Source organism: Meriones unguiculatus, chromosome 10 (assembly GCF_030254825.1).
Source record: "Meriones unguiculatus strain TT.TT164.6M chromosome 10, Bangor_MerUng_6.1, whole genome shotgun sequence".
Classification (NCBI taxonomy): Eukaryota; Metazoa; Chordata; class Mammalia; order Rodentia; family Muridae; genus Meriones; species Meriones unguiculatus.
This window is the reverse complement of record NC_083358.1, coordinates 53,429,198-53,455,122: the sequence shown is the minus strand read 5'-3', so window position 1 is coordinate 53,455,122 and position 25,925 is coordinate 53,429,198. Positions and strand designations below refer to the sequence as shown.

At 46.3% G+C, this 25,925-nt stretch overlaps 1 protein-coding gene across 1 annotated transcript in view; it reads right to left on the bottom strand.

Annotated features, from left to right (window-relative positions):
- The window catches only part of St6galnac5 (ST6 N-acetylgalactosaminide alpha-2,6-sialyltransferase 5), a 160,808-nt gene that overhangs the window by 4,036 nt on the left and 130,847 nt on the right, over window positions 1–25,925 (bottom strand). Inside the window, exons 3-4 of the mRNA XM_060392477.1 lie at window positions 17,828–18,237; window positions 10,626–10,733 (exon numbers count right to left, since the gene is read on the bottom strand). Coding sequence (XP_060248460.1) covers window positions 10,626–10,733; window positions 17,828–18,237 — 518 coding nt within the window. The remainder of the gene's footprint in view (window positions 1–10,625; window positions 10,734–17,827; window positions 18,238–25,925) is intronic.

Genomic DNA, 25,925 nt, shown 5'->3' with positions numbered 1-25,925 from the left:
TCTCTTCTTTTCCAATTCTCCATCCCCATGACAACATCAATGTCTGTGAATTTTCACATGCAAAGGCTGTCTTCAAAGTGGTGTGTGCTGGGCTTCATGTTGGACCAGGAAAACAAAAAGGGGCTGGGGCAGATTGGCCCAGAGGTGGCCCCTGGCTGCCTCGACTCCCTAAAGTCAAGAGTGAGTTCTACAGAACAGCCAAAGGAGCGCTGGCTTGCTCTTTGTTTTTAGAGAAAGCAGGTGAGGAGAGTGAGGACTTAGCATTTAAAAAGGAAATATTACTGCTAACGCGCTGCTCCCATAGAGTCTGGTTTAAGTCATATGGAGAGGGCCCAGCACAAGTGGTTTTTGAAGTGCCTTAAGTTGAGCATCAGAATAAATAGTGCAGTATTGGATAATCAAACTTATGAGGTGAAATAAACATCTACAGTCCCATGAGGATTTCAATAAAGAACTGAATAAACAGTTAACAAATGGAGGAGCAGCCTGCTATTTCAAAAGAATTCCAATTAATAAATATAAAATGAGGAGATATAAAATTGCCCCTAGGACAGTGCAGTAACTATTGAATGCAAGATGTGCCAACAAACGGCTGTTGGGAAAGAGATGGGAGAAATATGCTGTTTGCATGGTTTCAGTGTATCTCCCTCAAGATGTATGTTAGTGACCACATGAAAAGTAGTCCCTGTACAATGGATAAATTCATCAGGAATCACGCCAATGATTGTCCGCAGAGAGTGGACAGAAACACAGGTCCACATTCCACCCTCTCTAGCTTGAGGCATTTCCCTGCTAACTTAAAGGGACCTCAGCTCAGGCCAAATCAGAATTCCTGGCTACAATGCTGAAAGGAATTTCAGGATTCACCAGTTTAGTGAAGTAAAGTTGGTGATGTTATTAATGGCATTTTATATTCAAGCATGAGGATTAAAGGCATCCAGGAGGCAGTAACATGTGCTCACGCAGGGGTCTGTGCTCTGCAAGAGACCACAGAGAGGGTAAGACTTACCCAAGCATGGTACTTCTCCTCAAGGGAGGTCAGCAGTAAATTGTTCCAGAATTAGCCATTTATCTCATTCCAGTGGCTCTCAAGTTACCTCCCAAAAGCTTGCTAAGAAGCGTTTTTCTCCCTTTGTCTTTTGACGAGGTAGTTCTAAGATGCTGACAAAGCTTAGACCTTCAGCCAGGTTTCAAGGGGGAGGAGTTCTTTCCCCTTCTCACGTCCCCAGGATTTTCCCTGAATCCTGCCTCAGCATCACTAGTGATAAGACAGGAGATGCTCACCTCCTCATGTCTGGGGTCCTGTTCCCAGGAGAATAGCATCAGTCTATTACAGGGAAATGTCAGAGAAGTCAGCTGTGTGGGGGACTCTACAGTGTCTGAGCAGTGAGCAGTGATCACCAAAGGTCACTAAAGACAAGAGTGATCTGAAGAGACTGAGGGCACAGGGGTGGGAGGAGGTGAAGGTGCTGGCATCCTGAAAAGGGCTTGGGGGACATAAAGGCTATTAGCCGGGCCACACAAGGGTTCCGTGAGGTCTGAAGTTTAACTGAGTGTCACACTGATATTAATGTCGCAGTTTTGGTAACCAGACCACAGCTGTATAAAATCTCAGCACCAACTAGATGAAGAGAAAATGGGCTCTCTATGCAGTCCATTTGTGAAAATCTAAAATTATTTTAAACAGACATGTTATTAAATGTGTATATTTTATCACCTATGTATGAATTTTAAAACAAACAAAACAAACTCCTTCGGCAATTCTCTTCTCTTCTATTCATACAGCCAGCCAGGATAGAGAAGACGTGTGTGTGTGTGTGTGTGTGTGTGTGTGTGTGCGCGCGCGCGTGTCCAGGTGTGCTTGTTCGCTGTTCATACAATGCAGCCATGTTTGTGGAGGGCAGAGGACAAATTCAGCTGCTGTTGTGGTGACTTCCACTTTATTTTTGATACAGTCTCTTGCTGGCTGGAGCCCACCAAGCATGCCAGGCTGGCTGGTCAGGAAGCCCCAGGCATCCTGCTTTCTCTTCTCGGAGCGGGAATTGCAAGCTCGTGCTAGCACATCTGACTATTTTCCTCCATGGCTTGTGAGGCTCCAACTTGGCTCCTCGTGCCTAAAAGGCAAGTTCTTTACTGGCTGGCTGTCCACTTTAACCCACGGGGACACTGGCTGAGCTGTTCACCTCAGCCCATGAGACTGACACTGCAAGTTACCTCAGCTCCTAGTTTATGTACTCTTCCATCTTGGTCAGCCCTCTCAGCTAACACTGAAGCTTCACTGGCCAGCTTAGTGTGTGGCCCCAGGTGGAGTTCAGTGCCCAGATTTAGGCACACAGATCTGCTCAGGGACCACCCAAGTTGTCATCCTTGACCACATCAGTCCAGAGGCCTCAGCCATCTCCATACAGTAGCTTATTTAATCTCCCCAATGGCCTTATAAGGAGCATGCTACACTCAGGCATAGAAACACTACAAGAGTTTCAGAGCCAAGATGGTGACCCACATTAGCTCACTGTAGACGCTTTGCTCTTGGAGACACTTCCGTCTCCCAGGTGAGGCTCCTACAGTAATGCTTCCCATGTTCTGCTGGGCCCAGCCACAGGCGGTGAGGGCCAGCTCTCTTCCTGCACATCCTTCCAGGGACCTTGCCAGAGGAGCCCTGAGTGGCGCTCACTCTGTGCTTCATCAGTGTTAAGCAGAGCCATCAGGTTTACGTATAATTCCTCTCACCAGCATAAATGTTACCTAGGGTTTGCAGTGCTCAGTTGCTTAAGCCTTCTGTAGTGGACCTGACTGACCAGTGGGGCCTATCAATACTGAAAAGCAAGGGAGTACTTCAGTTCAGAACATGAGGCCTCAAGATGTGGTGTCACCTTTGAAGAGACAGCACAGGCAATGCCTTTCTTTCCCTGACCATCCCCTGAAGGGGCCTTTAGGGCCTTCTTGACCTTACTCTACAGTAAACCATTAAACTTTCATTAATAAACATGTCTGAGTTTATGCTGCTCATTGTGTGTAGAGATGAGTTGCAAAGGCTGAGGATGTCCCAGGGAAAGAATGCCTTTCACTAGGGCCTGGGAAACTCCTAGACACATTTGTGTTTGGTGTAGTAGCCAGCATGTCTGATAATCAGGAGATATTTGAAGAAGAGAGTGGAATTTACAGTGGCTGTGTCTGAGTTACTCTGCAATTGGCCAGTCACAAGCGCCTCTCCCTGTTGGATCCACTGAGCCACAGGGAGCTGTCACCTGGATTTCCTGTCTGAGTAGCCTCTAGCAAGGATTCAGCTGCTTACCTCAGAAGCCTGTGGCATTATCACTGTGTCTGAGGATCATGGAGCAGCAAAGCCCAGCTACTTCTCCTTCTCAGGAGAGCAAACCACAGTGCTCCCCTGAGGCCCCACCCTGACTCTCAGAAGGCACTACACAGTCTCAGAAAGATCAACCCCAGGAACCAGCAAGTCATGGAAACAGTCCGTGTCAGGTAAGAGTTAGCCAGACAGTGGCAAAGGCGGAAGAAGCAGTGAGCTGCCTGGAGGAAGCACAATATAGTTTCACGCTTGGCAAAACATGAGCCACACAGGTGCCATCACCATTCTCTGCCCGCCATGAGTGTCAAATGCTGCTCGGTGGACTGTTGCCAAGCAGGAGCTGCCCCTGCCGCTTCTGATGGCAGCTTCATTAATGCTCACTAGCTAATAATTCCAGCAGAATCAACTCTCCAGTATTCATGATACCTTTGAGATGTCCTTCACATTATGGATGAGATATTAATTTAGTTCCATGACAGCGATCACTCTGAATCATTACTCCGCTAATTAATAAGAAATGATGGCTAACAGAGAGTTGTAAACTTGGTAACGTGCAAAGTATGACCGGAAATATGATTATTAGGTAGAATTTAAATGCTTGGCCTTTATTATCACAAATAATTTACAAAGGAAAATGAGAGTAAAAATACTCACCATAACTTAGTTTAGAAAGCAATGATAACAGAGCTTTCCTGCAATTTATAGTCCATTTCAAGATTGAATTTGGCTCCCTGTCTGGAGATGGCATGATTTAAGGGTCTAGCGTCTACAGCATAATACATTTTGATGTTGTCACTGCGGCAGCACACCATTAATTCTCTCCAGCTTTCTGAACACCGATAGGTATGGAGTTTGGAAGGAAGGAGGGAAGGGTGCGGCTGGCATTTAACCCCTCTCGGGGAGCCAATGCCGGCCCCACTGGCACTTAAACAGAGACCGAGAATTTGCTCGTTACCCCTGTTCATTCGCTCATGTCCTTTTATGTGACTTGCAATGAGAATTTTGAACCAAGTCCTTTTCTTTCCTAGATTTATTTTTAATACATGTGTGTCTGAATGTGTGCCTCGTGGTTGTGGAGTCCATGGAGGAATGAGGGGTTAAAGCCCTATAACTGAGTTACAGGAGGTAGTGAGACGGCCGATGTGGTGCTGGGAACCAAACTCAGGTCGTCTGAAAGAGCAGTATGCATCCATCACCACTGACCCTGCAAATCAAATTCTTAATCCTCCAAGGGAAAGTCTTTTAGTTGGTCAATGAACTGGTTTATACTGAACCTACAACATGTTCTGGGTATAATATCAAGATGTAAAGGTACAAATGGGGTTGAGACATCATCCCTTGTCTCAAGGAACAAACAGGGAAGTGAAGGAGCTGGAGAAATTAATGAGGGGTGGGGAGCAGAGGAGAGGTGCAGGAAACCCAGGGCGTGCTCAGGAGTGGAAGGGGCTATTCTGGCGAAAGCAGGAAGGTGAAAGGTTAACAGCTTATGCCCTTCAGATTTGCAAGTATCTGGTCAGATCCTACTTCTGTCCCTTATCAGCTCTGAGACATTGACTGGCCATATGTTTCAGGTCTATGGACTCATTTGTAAAATATTGCAGCCAACATAATGCTTCAGATTATCACAAGAGTTGATGAACTAATCCATTTGTTTTATTCTAAGCACAGGGATGACTCGGGTGTGTGCATAGGAAATGGAAGCCATAATTTAGTTAGGAAAGAGCCAGCGGGTTCCAGATAAATGAAGAATGAAAGATATGAATGTCCATGCTGAGGGCAGGAAGGATATTTTCAGGGTCAGTTCTCTGACAAGATTTTTGGTATGGCCGAAAAAAATAAAAATAAAAATAAAAAAAATCTGTAGGTGTGGAAGACAGGACCAGAATAGTGAGTGAAAGGCGCATCCTGAAAAGGCTGTGAAGCTAAAGACAGGGAAATGAATTCTGTTTTCAAAGCTTTGGGAAGACCCTGAGCTGTGTTGGATGATAAGGTCAGACTCTGTGGAGATTTATCAGTCTGGGGATACCTGGAACGGGAAACAACATGAGCTGGCAAGAGCCGTTTGAAGTGATGGCAGGAACGGGCTCAGGAGGAGAGAGCTGCTTCCTCCTCCGATGACTTAGCCAGCAGTTAATTCTCCAGGTCTGTGCATTCCCCTCTTCTGCCACAGTAGCCATTTCTACAGCTGCTGCTCCCATTCGTGACTTTTAAATATGACTGTGACCTGAGTCTTCTTCCCAAAGAGTCTGTTCTCTCAATACTGTTGGGGGCTGCTAAAAGTCTTCTTGTTACTGAATCTGTTCAAGGTAGCTGAGGCCCATGGGGTGGGAGGAGACAGCCAGACTCCCCATAAGGCTGGATGGAAGGAATCATCCTACACCATCCTAAACCTTACACCTGAAGCTTAGGGATTCAGGATTGCTCATCTGTTGCCTCTCAAAGACTTTACCCCACCTCAAGCCTCAACCACCACCCCCCATACCATGCAAAAGGTGGCTGATCTGGTCATTGAGCCACCTCCATGCTGGCTACAAGTCTAACTGTGGGAGTCAGCGTGGTCCATTGTCCCTCTGCTTCAGTTTTTCTGACAAGGAGGTGATGATTACACTCTCCTGAAAGCACGTGGACGTTGCGTTTGTCTCAGAACAGAGGCCTTCGAACTTGTTTGCCAAGGGATCTCTGGTTGCGGAGGGCTCTTGTGAGAGAGCTCACTCCGACTCAGGTCTGTGAGGGTCTGCCTTTAGTCTGATGGGGAGGGAGGGTCCCTACCCCAGGGATGCAGAGACTCCTCCAAGTTCAGCTGAAGACCAAGGATGGGGATTTCAGAAAGGCCTAGGGGACAGATGCCCTGGTAGAAGGAGGCACCCTAGGTGTCACCCTTCCAACCTCCTGAGCTGTGACTAAACTCTGATCAAGGGGGACTCAGGAACTGAAGCCAGACCCTGCCTCCTTCCTGATGACCCTGTATTCACCTCCCTAGTGCCCCACATGGGTCATGAAGTGAGCTAAAGTCTCTGTGATTAACGAATGGCTTTTTTTGAAGTTACCAATTGCACCTTAAATGTAAAATAGTTAGTTTGTGAACATGAGCAGTTACTGAGGTCTGGTGCTATGGTGAGAAGCCAGGAAACCTGGGGAAGCCAGAGACAGTCAGTGCTCTGTTAGCTGGCCTTGGGAGAGTCCCCGAGCAGCTTGTGATCAGTGCTCAGCAGTTCAGAGGACGCTCACTCATGCTGAAGACCATCCCTGTCCTTCCTCTCCTGGACCCGGCTGCCCTCTGTAACTGAGCACCACAGTGCCCTTGCAGCATCTTCACAGGCATGCCCATGATAGACCTGAGGGCTGAGCTTCTGAGGTACAGTCCCTGAGTAGCCTGGCCCAGGTCACCAAGGACCAGTGAAGGTCAGATAGCCTTCTCAAAGTCACAAGTCTCTTACAGGTAGAAATGGTTTGTTTATTCATAGAAATTTTTTTTTTTTTTTGCCATTAAAGACAGAATGAAGGACGGAGTCACCTCCATGAATTTAAAAGTACCTGCTACATGAAGGACAGGGAATATCCACTGCCCTGTGCCTAGGGCTCCAAACACAGAATCAAACATAAAACTGCCCATACAGAGGTCACTTTCTGGGGCATTGGACAAGCTGTGGAGCCACCACCACACAACCCAGGCCACACTGTTACTGATCTTGTGATGTAATAATCTTCACTCCGACAGCTCAGGATGTATGCAGGGTCTTCGGGTCCCTACTGCTCCTCAGCTACCTTCAAAGTGAAGCCAAAGGCAGAATGGTCCAGTTAGAAAAGGACAAACTTACAGGTTGGTTTTTCATTCTCTGAGGAAAACATTGTTTTCAAAAGACATTTGAGGCTTAGATGAGGATTATAGAACATGCCATTTAAGAGTTATGTGGTGAGTGATGTCCCCATGGTCATTGTTAGTTTGAAGTGGGTAAGGCTTGTTATGAGCTCTGAGATGATGAGCTGAGTCCTGTTCTTTGAATCTCCCACCAAAAATCTTGATACCTTTCAAGGTAAGTGCAAAACAACACTTGAAAGAATGTTAACCATGTTGTATATCTTACATTAGAATCTTATCAGTAAGATTAGTGATATACAATAGTCTGTCTTGGGCACTGTATGCAGGGCACTGTACTGTCTCCTCAACTTCTCCACAGCCAGCTTGTCTTTATTTTTATCCACTTTACAGATGGGGAAACCGGGCTCTAAGTCAAATAGCTGGGAAGTGGGTCCTTGTAGTTCCATCTCTGAAGTAAGGGGTGGGTATGGACATGAGTCTGTGTCTCTCTTTGTCTTCTCTTCTGTGGTCATTGATGTCGATTATTAACTTGACAGGATCTAGAATTACTAGAAGGCAGACCTCTTGGCATCTCTGTGTGGGAGCTTTGAGTCTGATTTAATTGTGATGGAAGACACACCCTAAAGGAAGATGGCCTCATCTTATGAGTTGGGTCCTTGAGCTGCAAGAAAAGGAGAGTGAGCTAGGCACCTGTGCCCCTCTCTGCTTCCTGACTAGACACAATGTGAGCAGATGCCATGTGTCCCCTGCCAGGTGGACTGGACCTTTAACTGTGAGCTGAGGTAAGCCCTTCCTCCCTCAGGCTGCTGTAGTTGGGAACTTCGCCACAGCAGTGAGAAGCTTACAGACACCTTCCTACCCTCCCCTGAACAGCCACAACCTCTTAGAAAGGATGCCGCAGGAGCCCCAAGCCTTTTCTCTCATGGCTCCTTGCACCTCACTTTGTGAGAGGCAACTGTGGCAGCACTCTTCTGAAAAGTCCTTGCTCAGGGCATCTTGGGCAGAAAACTGCTGAACCTTTCCAGTGGCAGCTGAGGAGCAGAAGCCCAGACCTGGAGGCAGCATATGGCATGTTGACATTATCTTAATGTCCTTGGTAGTATCAGTCTATAGATTGTCTCCAACCTACTGTACATAAAGTAGTGAGGAGCTAACTGAGAATAAGTGAAATGACAGGTTAACACGCCTTTCATTTGTTTTCCATAATAAATGGAATATTTCCTTGAATACTTGAAACCATTAACATTTCAATTTATTCAGGCTTTTTCTTCCTGGCACCCTCCTGGCAATATTACATAATTCTATCTGCTCCATAGCCATCAGCTTTGATGGCGGCACATTGCATATCTTTTGTTAGACTGTTGATTGGAGGAGGTGGCTTGCTTCTTTATGTCTTTCTACTTCTTCTTGTACCTGAGTTGTTAAACAGGGAAACAATGCCAGTGACGTAAGTGATTGGGGACTAGATGAGGACCCAATCTAACATGCCTAGTACTCGCTACATACCAAGCACTGTTCCAAATACTTTGCATGGATTAACCTACTTAATCCATCCAGCACAGTCTGCTGTGGGCTCTGTCATCAACACATCCACTTCTGCGGATGAGATCAAGGCAGAGAGAACTGAGGTCACATGTTCGTGGTTGCCTTAGGCTCATCATGCTGGGCGCAGGCCTTGCAGTCTGAACCTGTGTGGGATACCTTTATGTGTCAGATTTCTCTGTCTGGGCCTTTCCTTCTCTGTGACTGAATCTGATATACCCACAGGAATCCTATTGTTCTGGGTCTCTGTGTTAATACAAGAACATGGCACAGTGGCAGTAGTATGTAGCAAGGGCTTGAATTAATTTTGGAGTTTAATAATCATGTTTGAAGGACTACGGGGAGGGCTGGCCAGGCATGGTGGTACATAACTATAACCCCAGCCTGCAGGAGGCCGAGGTAGGAGGATGGTGAGTTTGAGAACAGTGTGGGCTACATATGGAGACCCTAAATCCTCTTGTAGGAAAGAAGAGGGAAAGACAGGTAGCATCTTTAAAAGAAGGCTGTTTGCTTACAAGGACTCTGTCCTTTGTAAAGGATTAATGGATTTGTGTATGCATGATTGGTCTTGAAGATGGGTCTTTTACAAAACCTAGTTTCTGTCTCTTGCCTACACCCCTCTCACAATGTATCTTAACTGGTTTTGCATCACCATGTCCACAGCACCTGAGTGAAACAACTTAAATGAGGAAATATTTTATCGAGCTCCTAGATTGAGAAGATTCAGCCATCATGGCGTGGAGGATGTGACAGAGAATGGCAGCAGGTGTCAGGAAACAGAAGACTTGGACCCCAAGGCTTCCTTTTGTCTACCTGGATTGCAGCCCGTGGGATTGTCCCACCCCTCAGGTAGTCCTCCTAGGGAAATGCCCTCACAGACACAGCCAGAGATGCTCCTCAGTCTCTTGAGTCACCTTGAGATACCGTGTTATATCCTGGCTGTCACCCGTCACAGCTGTATCTTGGGCAGCCAGCCTCTAGACCCCTGAGTTGAATAGACCCTTGTTCTTTATAAGAGGCCCAGTGTGCAGCATTCAGTTCTAGCCTTGGGGAGATGGCTAACAGAGATTATGTATATTTCCTCACTAATTCTTGCTTTATATGTTCAAAGTATAGTTTTTGCCTTAAGATTCATGACCTTTGAGGCACTGTTAGGTTTGAAATGTGTGAAAGGATAGGCGTGCACACACACATTTTAGCCAGCAAGATATAAATAACTCCTGCACAGCTTTGGCTGTTTGAAGATTAGGGGTGACATCATGAGGAGGCCTGGGTATTGCTAAAAATCAAGGGGTTTTCAGAAGCAATTGGCACCTGTGTTTTCAAGCAGGCTCCCTTCCACAAACCAAGCCCTAGAGAGTGCTCAGTGCCCCTGTGGATACACAGTTCACTGTGCCTGGGTACGGCTCAGGAGGGGCTTCCCACAGCAAGCACCAGCCATGTGTGCACACTGCCCTTAAAGAGACAGAGCCAAATAATTGTGCCTGTAATTTGGGCTCTAGCAATGTGAGCCCAGGCTAGAAATGTGATAAGAGAAAGAAACTCAAAGGAATATTTTAATTTCACAAACCAAGTCTCTCCAACCAAGGAATTGCCCCATGAATTCATTTAACAACTGCTGCATTTCCTCCAAATGAAAAGGAGCTCGGATTTCTTAATGCCTGCTCATCATTAATATTATGCCAATTATTGCATTACTTCTGGCCGATAAACATTCAGAGAATAAATGAAGCCCGTAAGATGGATTAATTCTCCAGGAGTACAAACAAAAACTTTCAATCTTTTATATCACATAATTAAATGCTGTCTGCTGTTTCTAGAGCCAGGATTTGGAACATGCTAATTAATTGCCCTGAGAAGGTGTGGTGACATGTTCTGTGCTTGGTGTTCAGATCAGATTATGTCTAAGCCTGCTTGGCTCTGCTGACGAAGTACGCACAGAGTCAGTCCTACCTGCAGAAGTCTGGGGGCACCATGCCATAAACATCGATCTTGTCACACAGCTCCAGAGCAATTGTCATGGTGAACCAGCCAGTGCTCAGCCACGTGTTGGAGATCTTCCTGGAAGGAACAACGGTGAAGAGTGCACTCTGGGAAAGAAGCCCCAGGCCCATAACCATGCTGGATCCTTTCTGGAATAGGCTGACTATAAAAAGTGGTCCCAACCCTAACACACACACACACACACACACACACACACACACACACACACGTGCATGTATGCATGCACGCACACATATACACAGGCACACACATACACAGGCACACACACATGCATGCATACACACACAGACTTTCACTCTCCCATTTGATAAACATAGGAATTTTGCTAATTGAAATCTCTTATAGTACAATCATAACTGATGTTGATGCTTAAGGGATTCCTACATCATTAAAGATAACGATCATTGTTTGACTGTTTAGGTGTGTGTTGCCATAACTCAACTGAAGATGACAAAATCTAAGTGGTAATTTGTTATTAATTAGAACACTTGACTAGAAACTCCCCCTGTCCCCTAAACAAGCTAGCTAACCAGCAACACACATGGGGATAAACATGTAGGCCCTGCTGCCTCTTTCTCCATCTAGCTACTCATCCACCCTCTTCTCTATTATCTATGTATGTAAGGATGTATCTAAAGTCTATCTTCTATTCATATTTGTCACCGTTATTTATTCCTTATCTAACATCAGTCTTTCATTCTTTCATCTATTATCATCTATCACCTAATCTAGCATCTGGCCATCCATTTGTCAGGTATGTCTATATGGATCTGTCCATCCATCTGTCCATAGGTGAGAGGCTGTCCCCAAGCACATTGAGCAGCAGCGCCATGACTGGGTGTGTTTTCCTTTGAGTTGCACATGGATGTGGGAAAAGGCGGAGGGAGAGAGCCAGAGGGGTGCTTACAGGCAACAAAACACCCAATTTTACTTTTTCCTAAGGACATTCAGGGCTTTCTGAAAACATCTAGGTCCCAAATCGACAAGTTTAAGGAAATAAATCTGTGCATCTTGCCATTCATTAACATGTCCATTCAGACATCTGAGTGGAGGCTGAACAGCATGCCCGGCCTCAGGAGATGCGTGGAGACACAGCGGCAAGGTCTAATTTGAGTCCTGAGAATGAGTCACTGGCCTCCATGCTTCGCTGCTGTGGATGTTAATTTCAGTTCTTCTGGGATTGCTGCCTTCTCTTTTTTTCAGCGCCATGGCATGGCTCATTAGCCAGCTCCAAACACCTTATCCCCAAGGTCAGACTGTCTGCCCAGTCACAGAGCTGTATGTGAGGTGAATAGCAGAGCTGCTGAAAGGGCTTTCTAGATGCTCTGTATAGCTACACAGCTCGAGAAGGAAGACTGTTAAACAGTTTGCTTTGTTTCCTTTCACTCATCGACGGAAAAACACTTTGAAGGGAGCCTTTGCCCTGTCAAGAGCCTGGCAGAGGTGGGTGGGTTTCAGTTTCAATTTCGAGTTCTTAAGCCTTTAACACGTTTTCCTCCATGCCTCTGCTTCCTGACCACGCTCATCAAAGGACCTACAGATGAGGATAATGTAAGCCTGGCTCTCCCATTTCTGTCATACACAGCTGGACGACCTGAGGCAGGTTGCCGCTGATCTGAAACTCAGTCTCTTATCTACAAAGCAGGTACGAGATGCTCTGTCCTCTGGCTGTTTGAGAACATTAGAAAATGCCCCCAAAAGGGTCTGTGTGGGTGTGTGGACACACAGAGATCCCTCCCTTCCCTCCTGGCTGCTGGGGTGAGTGAACAAAGTAAATAATTCAGCATCACTTCAGGGCTGTTTAGTACCATAAAGAAAACCCTTCCAACCCTCTGGCACTGGGGTCTGGTGGAGGAGGTACTCAGTAGCCAGTGCAGCATTTATAAAAAGCAGAAACCTGCAAATTTGACGAAATTTGCAGGAAAATGGTGGGAACTAGAAAAGATCATCCTGAGTGAGGTATCCCAGAAGCAGAAAGACACACATGGTATATACTCACTTATGTAATATAGGATAAACATACTAAAATCTGTACACCTAAAGAAGCTAAGCAAGAAGGAGGGATACTCAATCCTCATTCAATGAGGAAGATGCTCAATCCTCATTCAGAAAGGCAAATGGGATAGACATCAGAAGATGGAGAACACAGGGAACAGGACAGGAGCCTACCACAGAGGGCCTCTGAAAGACTCTAGCCAGCAGGCTATCAAAGTAGATACTGAAACTCAAAGCCAAACTTTGGACAGAGTGCAGGGAATCTTATGAAAGAAAGGGGAGATAGAAAGACCTGGAGGGGACTGGAGCTCCACAAGAAAAGCAACAGAACCAAAAAAATCTGGGCTCAGAGGTCTTTGCTGAGATAGATACTCCAACCAAGGACCATGTATGGAGATAACCTAGAACCTCTGCACAGATGTAGCCCATGGCAGTGGGTTTCCTAGTAAGGGGAACAGGGGCTGTCTCTGACATGAACCCAGTGGCTGGCTCTTGGATCACCTCCCCCTGGGGTGGAGGGCAGCCTTACCAGGCCACAGAGGAAGACAAGGCAGGCAGCTAGTCCTGATGTGCTCTGATAGGCAAGGGTCAGGTGAAAGGGGAGGAGGTCCCCCTATCAGTAGACCAGGGGGAGGGACATGAGAGGAGAAAAAAGAGAGGGAGGGTAAGGTTGGGAAGGGACAAGGAAGAGATACAACATGAATAAATAAGAAAATAAATAAATAAAAAATGTGAAAAAACCCAGAAGCTCCCAGCCTTTGTTGGTATTAAGCCTTGCTCCCTTGCCTCTCACTAGGTCTATTGCAACTAGAGGTGTTGGGAAGGAGCAGGGCCAACTGAAGGAGAAAGGGAGGAGGAGGAAGAACGAGAGCCTGTGTTCATGCCCCTGCAGTGGCAATGGACTGGGCAGTCCTTTCTGGACTAGTCTGTGGAGCCAAGGAAAATAAAAACCCTCTCTCATATCTCAGAGATCCCTAAGAGATCTGGGAACCAGAAGGTCACAACCAATCTCCTGCTTCTCCATCCCCAGGAAACAACTTCCAAGGCTTTCCCAGGAGCAGAAACCTCTGTGATGGAGGATAGAGCACAAGCCACAGCCTAAAATCCAGGAGGATGTGAAGCCACAGGAAATGGCTCTGTGGGCAGAAACAGGAAGAATACAAAGTTGGGGAGCAGAGGAACTGAAGTGAGGCATTCTTTTAAGTGCCACTTAAAATTCCCCAGACTTCCTAAATAATAGCCTTGGGATCACGAACCATAGAAACGAAACTGCTTTGTACTGTCTTCCTGAAAGGATCAGAACTCTTTTTTTCCCCTCCAACAAAGGAATATCTACTGTTTTTACAGTTAATCAGCTGTAATGAAAGGATATGAAGAGCTGTCATGTGCTTATTAGAGAAAATTAGCAGATATTCTTTTATATGATGAAGTAACACACTGAGCTGATAATGCTATAGTGCACACTAAATTACAATTAGAGGCCTTTCTGCTCCACCAGAATCTCATTTATAATCTCAATGGAATATTCTTCCTGCAGTTATTTCATTTATGCTTCCTTTATGTAATTACTATAATATTGGTTCTGAATCGTATTTTCCTAATGTGCCCTTATTCAATTATAAAGTTATTTTCAAGTATGGTTACTTTCTAATATCAAAGAACATGATTTGGCCATCTCTGTCATCTGCTGTGCTTCTTAATTGCAGATTGTTCGTGAGCCATTTTCATATCCACTTTTAAGGGTAAAATTTCTTATAAATCAAAATCTACTGACTTGGCCCATTTCTTAAAAAAAAAAAAAAATTAGCCTGAATGGAATATCCTAATGATGAGTTTGGTTTGGTTAGAAACAAAACTTCTCATGTATCTTCAAGATATGTTCCTGTTTGGTTGGATTTCTCTGCTTACATAGAAGGAATAGTTTTAAATGTTCTGGGGTCTCAGTCAAGTGGATATCTTTTTTGGAAGGTTGTTAAGAATAAGGAGACATCATAACAGTGAGCCAATGTAATGCTAGCTTTTTAAAGACAGTCTGGTAAGGTAAAGACACAACGCCCCTGCTACAAGGTCATGGTTGAGCTTCCCCAAGCAGGGCGGGTGCTAACTGCGGTGTATCTGCAGGAGGAGGCCCAGGAGCGCAGCTGCAGAGGCTTGGCACACCTCTCACAGCTGCTAACAGAGACAGATGCCCTGGGGGGAAGGCTTTCACTGGTCCGGCTGTCGGAAGGGGTGGGGTGTATCTCCCTATGACACTGTTCCTTTGCAGTCTCAAGTGGCCGAAGGGCCGGGTGATCTAGTCTCTAGGCCGTGCACATCACGTGATCCCTTAGAGAGGCACAGCTGCATGCAGCTGTCTCCGTGAACCTCGTACCAGCATTTTGGGAAGACAATCATAAAACAGGGAAGAGAGGATGTGTTTTCATTGCCAGAGACATTTTAAACTTATTTTGAATTTTCTAAGCAGCAGCAACATTTAATTGTAAATGGTTGTTTTTGCTTGTCCTTTCTTTATAAAATGTGTTCTTGGTGGAAGAACTTGCTAAGATTCAGGAGTTGTCTTTCCAGTTGCTGGGTCACAGGACCGGCCACGATGAGCATTTGTACCAGCTCCTGTCCCTGATCAGGAACATTCGTGTGATCCATGGCTGTGTTAGAGATTGAGTAGGTTAGCCACAGGGCTGGACTTTGCTAGTTGGAGGTCTGCTGAGCTAGCCTTGGGCTGTTAGCTAGTCTTGGTTATGCTAGCCGTGGTTCCGATGGAATAGCCACAGGTGTGTTGGGCTAACTGTAGCTCTCCTGGTCAGGCCTATGGTAGCCGCAGGTCTGTTGTGTCTTGCCAGGAAAGGGGCTGCCGTGTGGACAGCAGTAAGATTCTCTTACTTGGATCCACTACTATTAGGCCCAGCCTTCAAACTGCCGTAAAGTTCCCGAGGTTTAAAACACAGTTGTTTTGTCCAAAGAACTTGGGCAAATACTGGACTTTGTTTTCCAATTATGTGTTCCTAAACTGGCCAAATAGTGGATTCAGTACTTTCTGGTCTTTATTTTACTTAGCAAATCTCTTTAGATAAGAAATTGACCAAGTAATAGTTTTTGTAAGAAGGGTGTTAGATTACTAAGCGTGCATCAATTATAATTATATACGTTGTAGAACTAGGAAAACCCACAGAAATGAATTATTAGATCAGCTGATGATTTGTAGTTCCTGTCCCTAATTTTCTCGGGAAGTGATGTCACTGAGTCTGCAAGGTACATAGCTGAGGTTCCAGCCCAGAGCCATGAGTCCTGCCACCCTTGTGAGGCTGCCCTCAGTGCCCAGGGTCCAGCCTTCCATCCCTCTCTGGCTTCGCCCAGCTCTTGCCCTTTTACCCTTTGGCACTATCTTCTGCCTCTTGCCCATATACCCTGGGAGCATCCCCAGGGGCCTTTATGCACCCCCCCATAGTCTCTTCCTAGTCTTCTGGTCCCTTGGGGAGACTTCTTTCCCCGCCCAGATCTTTCCACACTTGTACAAACACTGTCCTGAGCCTCAGCCTGACACTTTTTTTTTTTTTGAGAAAGCCTTTTGATCACCCAAAGTTTTCAAAAAAGCTGCAACTTATAGTGAGAAATACATTTGACAGCAGGACAATAAGGGCATTCAGAGGTGGGTATGTATGTGTTTTGTTTCATTTCACTTTGAAAATATGTAATGAATTTTAGTGTACCCACAGATACAACCATTACCACTAAGTTTAGAACATTTATATCTAAAAGTGATCTTCTATCTGCCCATCCACACAGGCATCCACCACCACCATCATCACCACCACCATCATCACCACCATCATCACCACCATCATCACCACCATCATCATCATCATCATCATCATCACCATCAGTCACCATCATCATCATTATCACTACCACCATCATCATCATCACCATCATCATCATAATCATTATCACCATCAATCACCATCATCACCATCATCATCATCATCATGTGCCCTCTGAAATGCTTTGAACTGGTATTTCACCTTATTCCCAGACAGGTGCCATCACTTATGTAGAATACTTAAGTAGAATCTTCCTGGCTACACTGACTTCATTACCAGGTCTTTAAAAATGTTCACTTTGTGCATATGCGCTTTGCTTACATGTATGTGTGTACCATGTGCACACCTGGTGTTCACAGAGCCAGTAAAGAGTGTTAGATCCCCTCAGACTAGAGTTGCAGATGGCTGTGAGGCACTGTGTGGGTGACGGGAACTGAAGCCACCCAGTGCTCTTAACCACCGTGCAGTCTCCACAGCCCTTTATCTAGTCTTGATGAGCACTTTGGAAGACAGGCCCTAGACCATGGTTGGTCTCCTGCCGTACAAGTTACAGCTCCATTTTCTTCCTGTCACGACTTGGTGAATGTCTCAGTCAGTGTGCTTGGAGGGTGACTGTCCCCAGAGGCAGGTTCAAGGTGCAGTGCTGAGCAAGCAGTAGGTTTTCCGTGAATTGCAGGTGCATGGCTATATGTATCTTTGAAAAGGAAAAAATAATCTCACCTCTATCTCTGTGTGTGTGTGTGAACATGAGCACATGTGCACATTTGTGAACGAGTGTGGATGCCTGAAGGTCAGCCTTTAGGTGCTGTCCACTTTGTCTTTTGAGACAGCGCCTCTCTCCAGCCTGGAATTCATCAAGTAGGCTGGGGTTGCTGACAGCAAGCCCAGGCATTCACCTGCCTCTGTTTCCCTAGCACTGCAGTTCTAAGCATGTACCACCATGCTCATTTCCCCCATGGGAGCTAAGGATTAGACTCAGGGCCTCGTTCTAGTGCAGCGAGCACTTAGTAAAGCCATCCCTCATACCCTGATCTTCAATAAATGAAGCTACTGTGTCCCACTTTCCCATAATGCAGGCCAGTGGCCATTTAACTTTTTTCTAAAAGAAGGATTTGGCCATGAATTACTCAGTAATGGTCACTGTGCTTCGTGTGTCATTTTTCCTGATACATTCAACTTGAGCAGTCTGTTACCAGGGCGACCCAACACGTGAGCCCCATTGGTGTTGATGACAGGAGCCACGTGGCTCACAACAGACCTTGAGCTTTGGCTTTGCTGTTAGTGAACCTGTCCCCAGCACACATCCTCCCTGCCCCTGCTCCCTCCTGTGCCCTGTACCTGTCTTTGCCCGTCTCCTGCTTGAAGAGCTCATCAAACTGCAGCATCTTGTGGCGCGTGACCATGAAGGCCTTCAGCCGAGGCAGCACCTGGCTGAGGAGCTGCAGGTTGTTGTACACCTGGCCCTTGCCGTCCCGCCGCATGTAGCTGCTCGGACCCCAGAAGATGAACACGGTGCCCTGGCTCACGTTGAGCAGGTCATGGCGGTTGCGGAGGATCCTCTGGATGCTGGAATGGGCGATGACCCGCAGGCTTGTGCGGTTGCCCACATCATGCCCGTAGCCTCGGGTGGGGGCGTCATTCATGCGGATGACACACTCTGTCTGGTCAATGTGGGGGCCCTGCTTACTGCGCAACAGATGCCCTGAGCTGGTCACCAGGGCGCAGTCCTTGCAATGCATTTTCAAGGGCTGCAAGTCAAGGGAGGAGAAAGACGGTGTCAGGCACAGACAGGGTTTACCTCCCTCAGCCTCAGGTTCATCCCTGTCTTTGGATAATGGTGTCTCCTCCCTCCTCTGACAGCTCCCACCCTCTATGGGCTGACTTGTGCAGATTGTATCTGGTCCATTGCAACTGCATGGACCCTTGTCCTTTCGTCTGCACTGCAGACAAAGGCTGTTAGACCAGGGAGAAAGGGCTGGTGTGGATCTGGCTGTCACTGGCTAGGGCTTAGATACCTGTGCGGACATGTGAAGCCAGCAAGGTGGGCGTTGCCATCCTTGGAGATGAGAAGTCCTGAAGGCATACTTTTAAAACCAGGTCTTTCTGAATCTAAAGCTGGCCCCGTGTCAAAGCGGAGTCTTGTCTGCAAATTGCTGTGATGATGGATTTAGAACTTTTCTTCATCTCACTGATAGACTTAAGCATTTGTCAAGGCCCTTGGGTGCTGGGAAAGTGTGTTGACCCTTAATAAACTGCCATTCAAGAGTCGCATGAGCAATGACATGCAGATTCTATGCTGTGACTTTGAAATGACAAATTAAGACTATTGTTTTTTCCTTCTTTTTAAGGCATAGGGTAGGATAGAAGTTTCAGTCGCCTGTTTTCATTGCTGTAAATAAAGCCTCCGGCTCGCAGCCTCGGATTCTGGAACTAGCGTGCTCGGGTTCCTTTCTGAAAACAGGCTCCCATGATGCGTTGCCTGGAAAGCCAACAGGAGACAACGCCGCTGACCATGCCCAGTGGAGCACCCTGAATCAAAGATTTCCTTTCCCAACATGTAAGAGCTAACAAATTAAACACCTTCTGTTCATATTTAATGTGAAATATCTCCTTCTTGTTCTAAGAAGATAATAAAATCAGAGCCTGAGCCAAAGCCAGGAAGCTCAAAAGAAAATGACAATCTGAATGTTTTGTGTTGAGACAGGGTTTCACTTAGCCCAGAATGGCCTCGAATATGTAGCCAAGAGTTACTCTGAACTCCAGAGCTTCCGCCTCCATCTGGGATCACAGGCACACTCCAGCAGTTTATACAATGCTGGGGACTGACCCCAGGGCTGCATGCATTCTCAGAGAGCACTCTACCAACTGAGCCCAGCCCTATCGAAACATTCTGAAGGAAAGCTGCCTCACTGAGGTCCTCCAGAGCTTTGCCTTTTTCTCTTTAACTGTGAACTGGGCACCTGGACTCACGGAACTAAATCCATATTAGCACTGAAACACTCAGCCTTACATTAACTGTGAGAGCTTCCCGAACCATGGGTGTGATGTCATAGCCTGACTGAGTGCTCTCCAAGACGGCCTCACATGCAAGGTGGGTCCAGGTTTGTCTGCAGTGCCTGTTTGGCTATAGAAACTTTCTAAGTCACTGACCTCTAGAAGCCTTAGCTTCTTCAATGCTCGCAGAGGAAAACAGCCCTTTCTACTGGAAGTGGGGGTGGGGCTGAGATGTGGGAAGTTTTGATTGTCATTAGAGTCAGTACTATCTGATATGTGAAAATAGTCATTGCATATAGCTGAGCAGGAGGGGACTCGCCAGGAGGATTAGTCAGCAATGACAGGTGCTCTCAGGACCATTTAAGTGGCGAGGTAGAGGCAGGTATAGTATCCCTGTGATTGTGAGGCCAGCATGTCTATGTAGCCAGTTCCAGCCCAGCGGGGCTACACAGTGAAACTGTGTTTCAAAACATTTAACATGGAGCATGTCGTAAATACTCAGGAAATCAGGACAAAGCCCATTGAGCTAACGACTGACACGTGGGCTTTGGAAATCAGAGACTTGGCCACTCTTAAGTTGTCACCTTGTGTGCAGTGTTTGCTTGTTCTTGGGTGGCACTAATTGGGTGCTGTCTCAGTCCTTGTTTCCTTGACACACCTGGGAAGAGGGAACCCATCTGAGGAAACGCCTCCATCAGCTTGGCCATAAGGACATGTCTGTGGAGCATTTTCTTGATTGCCCATTAAGGGGGTGCCCACCCCACAGTGGGCTGAGCCACCCTTGGGCATATGGTCCTGGGTTAACTATAGAAGCTGGCTGAGGGGAGTTAGGGATCATTGTTCTTTGGTCTCTGCTTCAATTCCCGGCTCTGTGTTTCTGCCTTGAACTCCTGCCCTGGCTTTCCTTGGTAATGGAGTATGACATGTAAGTCAAGTAAACCCTTTTGGGTTAGTTTTAAGTTGTTGTTTGAGATAATAATATATTATTTTCCCCTTCTCGTCCCTCTGTGCAAGACCTTCCATACATGCCTCCTTGCTCTCGTTCAAGCTCAAGCTCAGGGCCTCTTTTCCCATTAATTGTTGCATATGAAGGTGTAGGTGTGTGTGTGTGTGTATTCCAAATGTATACAATCTAGTACATATAATGTTGCATGTATGCATATGTCTTTCTGTGTTTTAACATAGCAAAAGAAAGCAAACTATTGCATGGAGTTAGGCAGTCAGATGCATAAAAGAGGGGACAGAGCCTCCAAAGCTTGTTCCTTGGTGAGGGACTATGGGTAAAGAAATACACTAAGGTGTGACTGGGTTTATAGGGGAGATCTGAGCTGGCAGCTGATTGATGGGGATTAATTAGGCCACTGCAAGGCTGTGTGTTAAAAGAGAGTGGTCAGGTAGCAATTTATTGAGTGCTCTGCAGGTGCTGGGAATGTCTCTGAGCTTACTGTATAAACATGTTTATCTTTCAAATAATCCTGTAAAATATTGGTGCTGCTACTTTACAAATTAGAAGTTTGAAGGATTAAAAATAGTAGTGTAATTTTACTCAAGATCATGCAGGTAAGAAAGGGAGAATTAGGGCAGGAAGGTAGGCTCTCTGGCTCTAGAGCCAATGGGATTAGCCGTTAGGCTAGCACAGTGCAGTAGGGTAGCAAGTGTGTCAGGGGACATTAGCTGCAGTCACCGGGTCCCTCCCAACCTCCCTCCCCAAACCCAGTTTTCTAGTTCTTAGTCATGTGTGTTCCAACTCTACTCTGACCCGGGGAGATACAGTAAAACGACAGCCAGTACCCTGCTCCCTGTGAGAGCATTCAGAGACGTAGCTGCTTCCCAGGACCCTGAGTCTAAAAGGGTAACATGTGGTCATGACCCGAGCTTCTTGAGGCAGAGCCACATTCCTGTTCATTCAGTTTTGGGGGTCTAGAGGAAAGAGACTGCCAACACCTCTGTGTAGACTTCTGGGGTAAAGGTTTCTTGTTTTACAGTTGCATTCTGTGTGTGAATTATAAAGAAGTCAATATGGTTTATTCAGTGATCTTTATTTGTCACTAAGATATGGCAGTAGAGTGTGACAGCAGCTTGTTCTCATCTGGGCAAATCAGGAAGCAAAGAGAACAGGGCATGGGGAAGGGCTGTAAATCTCAAGAGCTTCACCTCTTCCAGCTAGACTCCCACCTCCCAAGGTTTCCACAGGCCCAAAATGTCACCAACAGCAGGAGACTAAGTGTTGAAACAGGAGTCTTGGGGGTGGGAGGGTTCTACAGCTAATCAGTTCCCCTTGGTGCTATAGATAAAGCATGACGAGAGCCTCTCTCAAGGAGCTTGCTGTCCAGGGAGAGGGTGTGTTCAGAACAATTAAAGAATCCAAGTGAGTGCTGAACTAATCTGGCACAAGGGCCTCTGGGACCCAGGATAAGGGGCTGTGGAACCTTCCCAGAAAAGCCAGAAAGGCAGGGGGACAGCCGGCAAGGGATTGTGCGGTGGAAACCAACAGAAGAGGGGGTGTAAGGAGGAGGAAGTAACAGAACCAGAGGCGGGAAAGTATCCTTTGCTTTTTGATGACTAGGACTACTGAACAAAGAGAACAGCAGCTGGGGGTGAGAGGCAAGGGGGTGGGAGCAGAGCCAAAGAAAGGTGACTTTTTTCTTTTTACAAATTCAAAAAATTTTGAGTTTTTATTTGTATTTTGGTATTATAAGTGAACATTCTTAAATGGAACTCTTCTCTAAGACTATTTAAAAGCATAAAAATTTGTTAATTATCAGATCTACACAAATTCTTAAAGGATGTCTGCGTAATTTTCATTAATGCAAACCTTTATAACTATTACACTGTTACTATAGATCTTCAATCTCTTCTGTAATAATAAAATTTTGAAAGGACTTCTAAGGGTGGACAGAGGGCTCTCAGTGGAGAACGAAGATTCTCAGAACTTACTAACAGTGCCTTGGGTTGCCTCTGTGGTAGAGTTGGAAGGCCTGCTTCCTGGGAAAGCTTTTAGTCCTGTGAGATCAAGCACCCTTAGTCTCAGCATTCATGGGGAGCCCCATGAAATGTCTGTGACAACGAGGAGGTTCTGCAAGGAGCAGGCTGTTCAGACACAGGAAGCTCAGGAGACTGAGTCTACAGCTGATCTCAGAACAAGTTCCCTGACCTTCTTACCCTTTTAAAACAAGAGGGATGATGCACTCCTTCACCCATTTCCTCATCCTGACATTCCTTTGAAGACCTTTAATGAATACTTCATATGCCCTGAGGCATCGCATAACCATACAACAAAGAACATTTTCTTCATTAGGTTATTTTATTGTTTTTTTAACTTTTTATGTTTTTTATTAACATGTATTAATCATATGTAATAGTGGGGTTCATTATGAAATTTTCATACATGTATATAATGTATTTTTAATCAAAACAACCCTAAATTAGACTCTTTCGTTTCCATCCCACTGATTCTTTACTCTTCCTAACAAATGTTCTTTCTACTTGTGTGTGTGTGTGGTGGGGAGGGACAAAAAAAGGGGAGGGGGACAGAGAGAGGGGGGGAACAATGAGTTTCTTTAGGGTTGCTTACAGGATCCTGGGCCCTTTACCAGGTGGCTACACCCGCCTATAGATCCTCAGGAGAGCAGGGGCCTTGTGAGCATCTCCTCCCTCTCACTCATCAAAGACTGCTCATCTTGTCAGAGCTGTTAGCTCAGGAGTGCAGCAGCCCCACATAGTGGGTGGTAGACACTCCTGATCTCCCCTTCCTCTGGCTCTGTGGTGTGGACTCCAAGTGCAATCAGAAAGCGGTTGGTTATCCGCCATGCAGCCTTGCCACTGTTGCACAGTGGCACATCCCATCTGAATGGTCAGTAAGATAGCACTAGGGCTAGAGCTAAGTAAGACTGTTGACAATTCACCCGGCAGACCACACCTCCTGGCATTAAGAGGGCAGCCAGCAGAGGGAATGTTTCCAGCCCGGTGCTGATATATGTGTGTGTGTGTGTGTGTGTGTGTGTGTCTGTGTCTGTGTGTGTGTGTCTGTGTCTGTGTGTGTCTGTGTGTGTGTGTGTGTGTGTGTGTCTGTGTGTGTGTGTGTGTGTGTCTGTGTGTGTGTGTGTGTGTATATATACACATATATATATGTATATATGTTACCACATATATGTATAAGTATGTGGTGTCTTCAGTAACAGGGTCTTCCTATCTAGTTCTAGTGGGCAAACAGCCTCAGTATTGCCGGGAGCCAAGGCTATTTTCTGAAGACAAAGTCAAACAGTGAGCCAAAGCTAGTTAATAGAGACAAAGCTCTTTACTAACGCCAAAGCCAAATAGTGAGCAAAGGTCATTTAGTGGAGACCTAAAGCTATTTAGTGAAAAAGTTACCTAGGACCCTAAATCATGGGTGATAGATTTGTGAGCACATCCGTCTGTTAGTTTTAGAGCATCCATGAGATATCTTAAGAAAACATCCTTATGGTAATTTGCAGGTGCAATATTCAAGCCATGAAAGCACTCTTCCTATCTCCTGCAGCAGTAAGTTAACCTTTCCCCTTTCCTGCCTTCTCCCTATATAAGTTGGGTAAAAATTTCTAATAAATGAGGCTTTGATCAGACAAACAGACTTGGCCTCCATTTCTCATGTTTCTCATCCCTTCCCCGTCATTCCTTCCATCCTCCTTTCTTTAGGAACCTGTTGAAGTCCTGAGGGTCGGGGCACAGTGTCACTTGCTCATTGTTTCCGAGGCCTCAAGGGTCTCCCTGACAACAACTTGGGAGGTAGCCTGCACCTGGCTCTTCATCAGGTTATGTCATAAGTTGACTTCAGTGGGTTGGGCCTATATCTGATCACCAGACCCAATCAGGACCCACCAGGAGTTGACCCTAACTCAGGACAGCTGTTGCTCCTTTTCCATGACCTGGTCAAGCTCTGTTCTATCTGCTCTCCCCTGGCACTAACGTTCACTCTTCAAGCTGTGTTCATGTGCTACACATGCAAACAGACTGAAGTTCAAATTCTGCCTTAAGTGCCTGTTGCTAAGGGTGCTAGTAAGTGTTAGTAAGTGCCATTCTGCTCTTTTTTTGCATGGCATTGCACTTCCAACAAGAGGGTGAGGGTGTATGGAGAAGAGGGTGTACAGAAGGTGGGGCCACTTCCAAAGAGGAAATGGAGTCAGGTTCCTGCATTCAGAAGCACTAATGATGTCTTGGAAACAGAAACAAATCTTGTGAGTCTGTGTCTTAGGATGCATTGCAGTCCTCTGAGGAAGTTGTGTTCTTCCATATCTCAGTGCCATTAAAATCCTTGTGTCCTAGTGACCTGAGAGGAACATTCACGGGTGGTAACCTGGCCCCTGGCTGCAGCATCTGTGTGCTCCTGCAATGAGGGATAGGATGTGCAGTGGACAAATCCCCAAGCAGAGGATGGGAAGGTTGACCTTTGGGTTTGTCTGGGGCACAAAGTGCTGCAGAGGAGGAAGGCGGGATCAGTTGCTCCCAAGGAAGCTTTTCCCTAGGGAGAAAAAGCTCCTTTTTGTCTGGCTTCTTCCTCACAGCATCCACCAGATCAGATTCTTTCTCTCCCTATAGTCTCATTTGCTCAGAAGTGTGTAGCTTGGTAGGAAACATGGCCACTCATATTGAGCAGTCTCCTCTGTCCTGATCTATAAGAAGGATTTAGTTGGTCTGGGAATGTAGCTCAGATGATAAAGTGATTTCCAGGCATGCACAAGGCCCTGGGTGAAACCCCTATCCCCACAAAAACCTGGGCATGGTAGTGCATGCCAAAAGTGTCATCTCTTGGGAGGCACACTCAGGAGGATCAAAAATTCAAGGTTCTCCTTGGCTACAGAGTGAGTATGAAGCTGGAGACCCTATTTTGTTTTTTAAACATTTAATGCTGACTGGAGGGAGTGATGACTAAATGAATGACACCCTGCCTCTCATTTCCTCTGTTTTCTGGGAACAGGTAACAGAAGGTATAAAGGTGGAGCAGCCAGCTCCTCTTCAGTAATTGTCTTGGCTCTAATGCACAGTAGGAAGGGGACTGGCTGAAGAACGATGTCCTCAGCGGAGAGGACGTTGGAGGCCTCACGCCCAGAGCTCAGAGCACTCCCTGAAATTAATGGCTGGCTGGGAAAATGTCCCCGGACCCAGTAAGGGCCATTAAGCCCAGCCAGTTATTAGTCCCCAGTAAGAGCTTGATGCCAAGGTCATTACTGCTGGTGTGAGGTGAAAAATGCCCAGAAAAAATCCTCAGCACGTAAGGAGTGGTGAGATGTTCCTGGACGGTGAGTCCTCAGTGGCCTGGAGCTGCAGAGCAGCCCTCCCATTGCCCTGTGCAAAGGGTGAGCAAGCTGGGGACGTGAGGGAGGCAGGTGGGCAGCAGGCTGTGCAAGGGACGTGTGTGTGCATACACACAGAACTGTAATTTCACTTTTGCTGTTCCTTTCACACT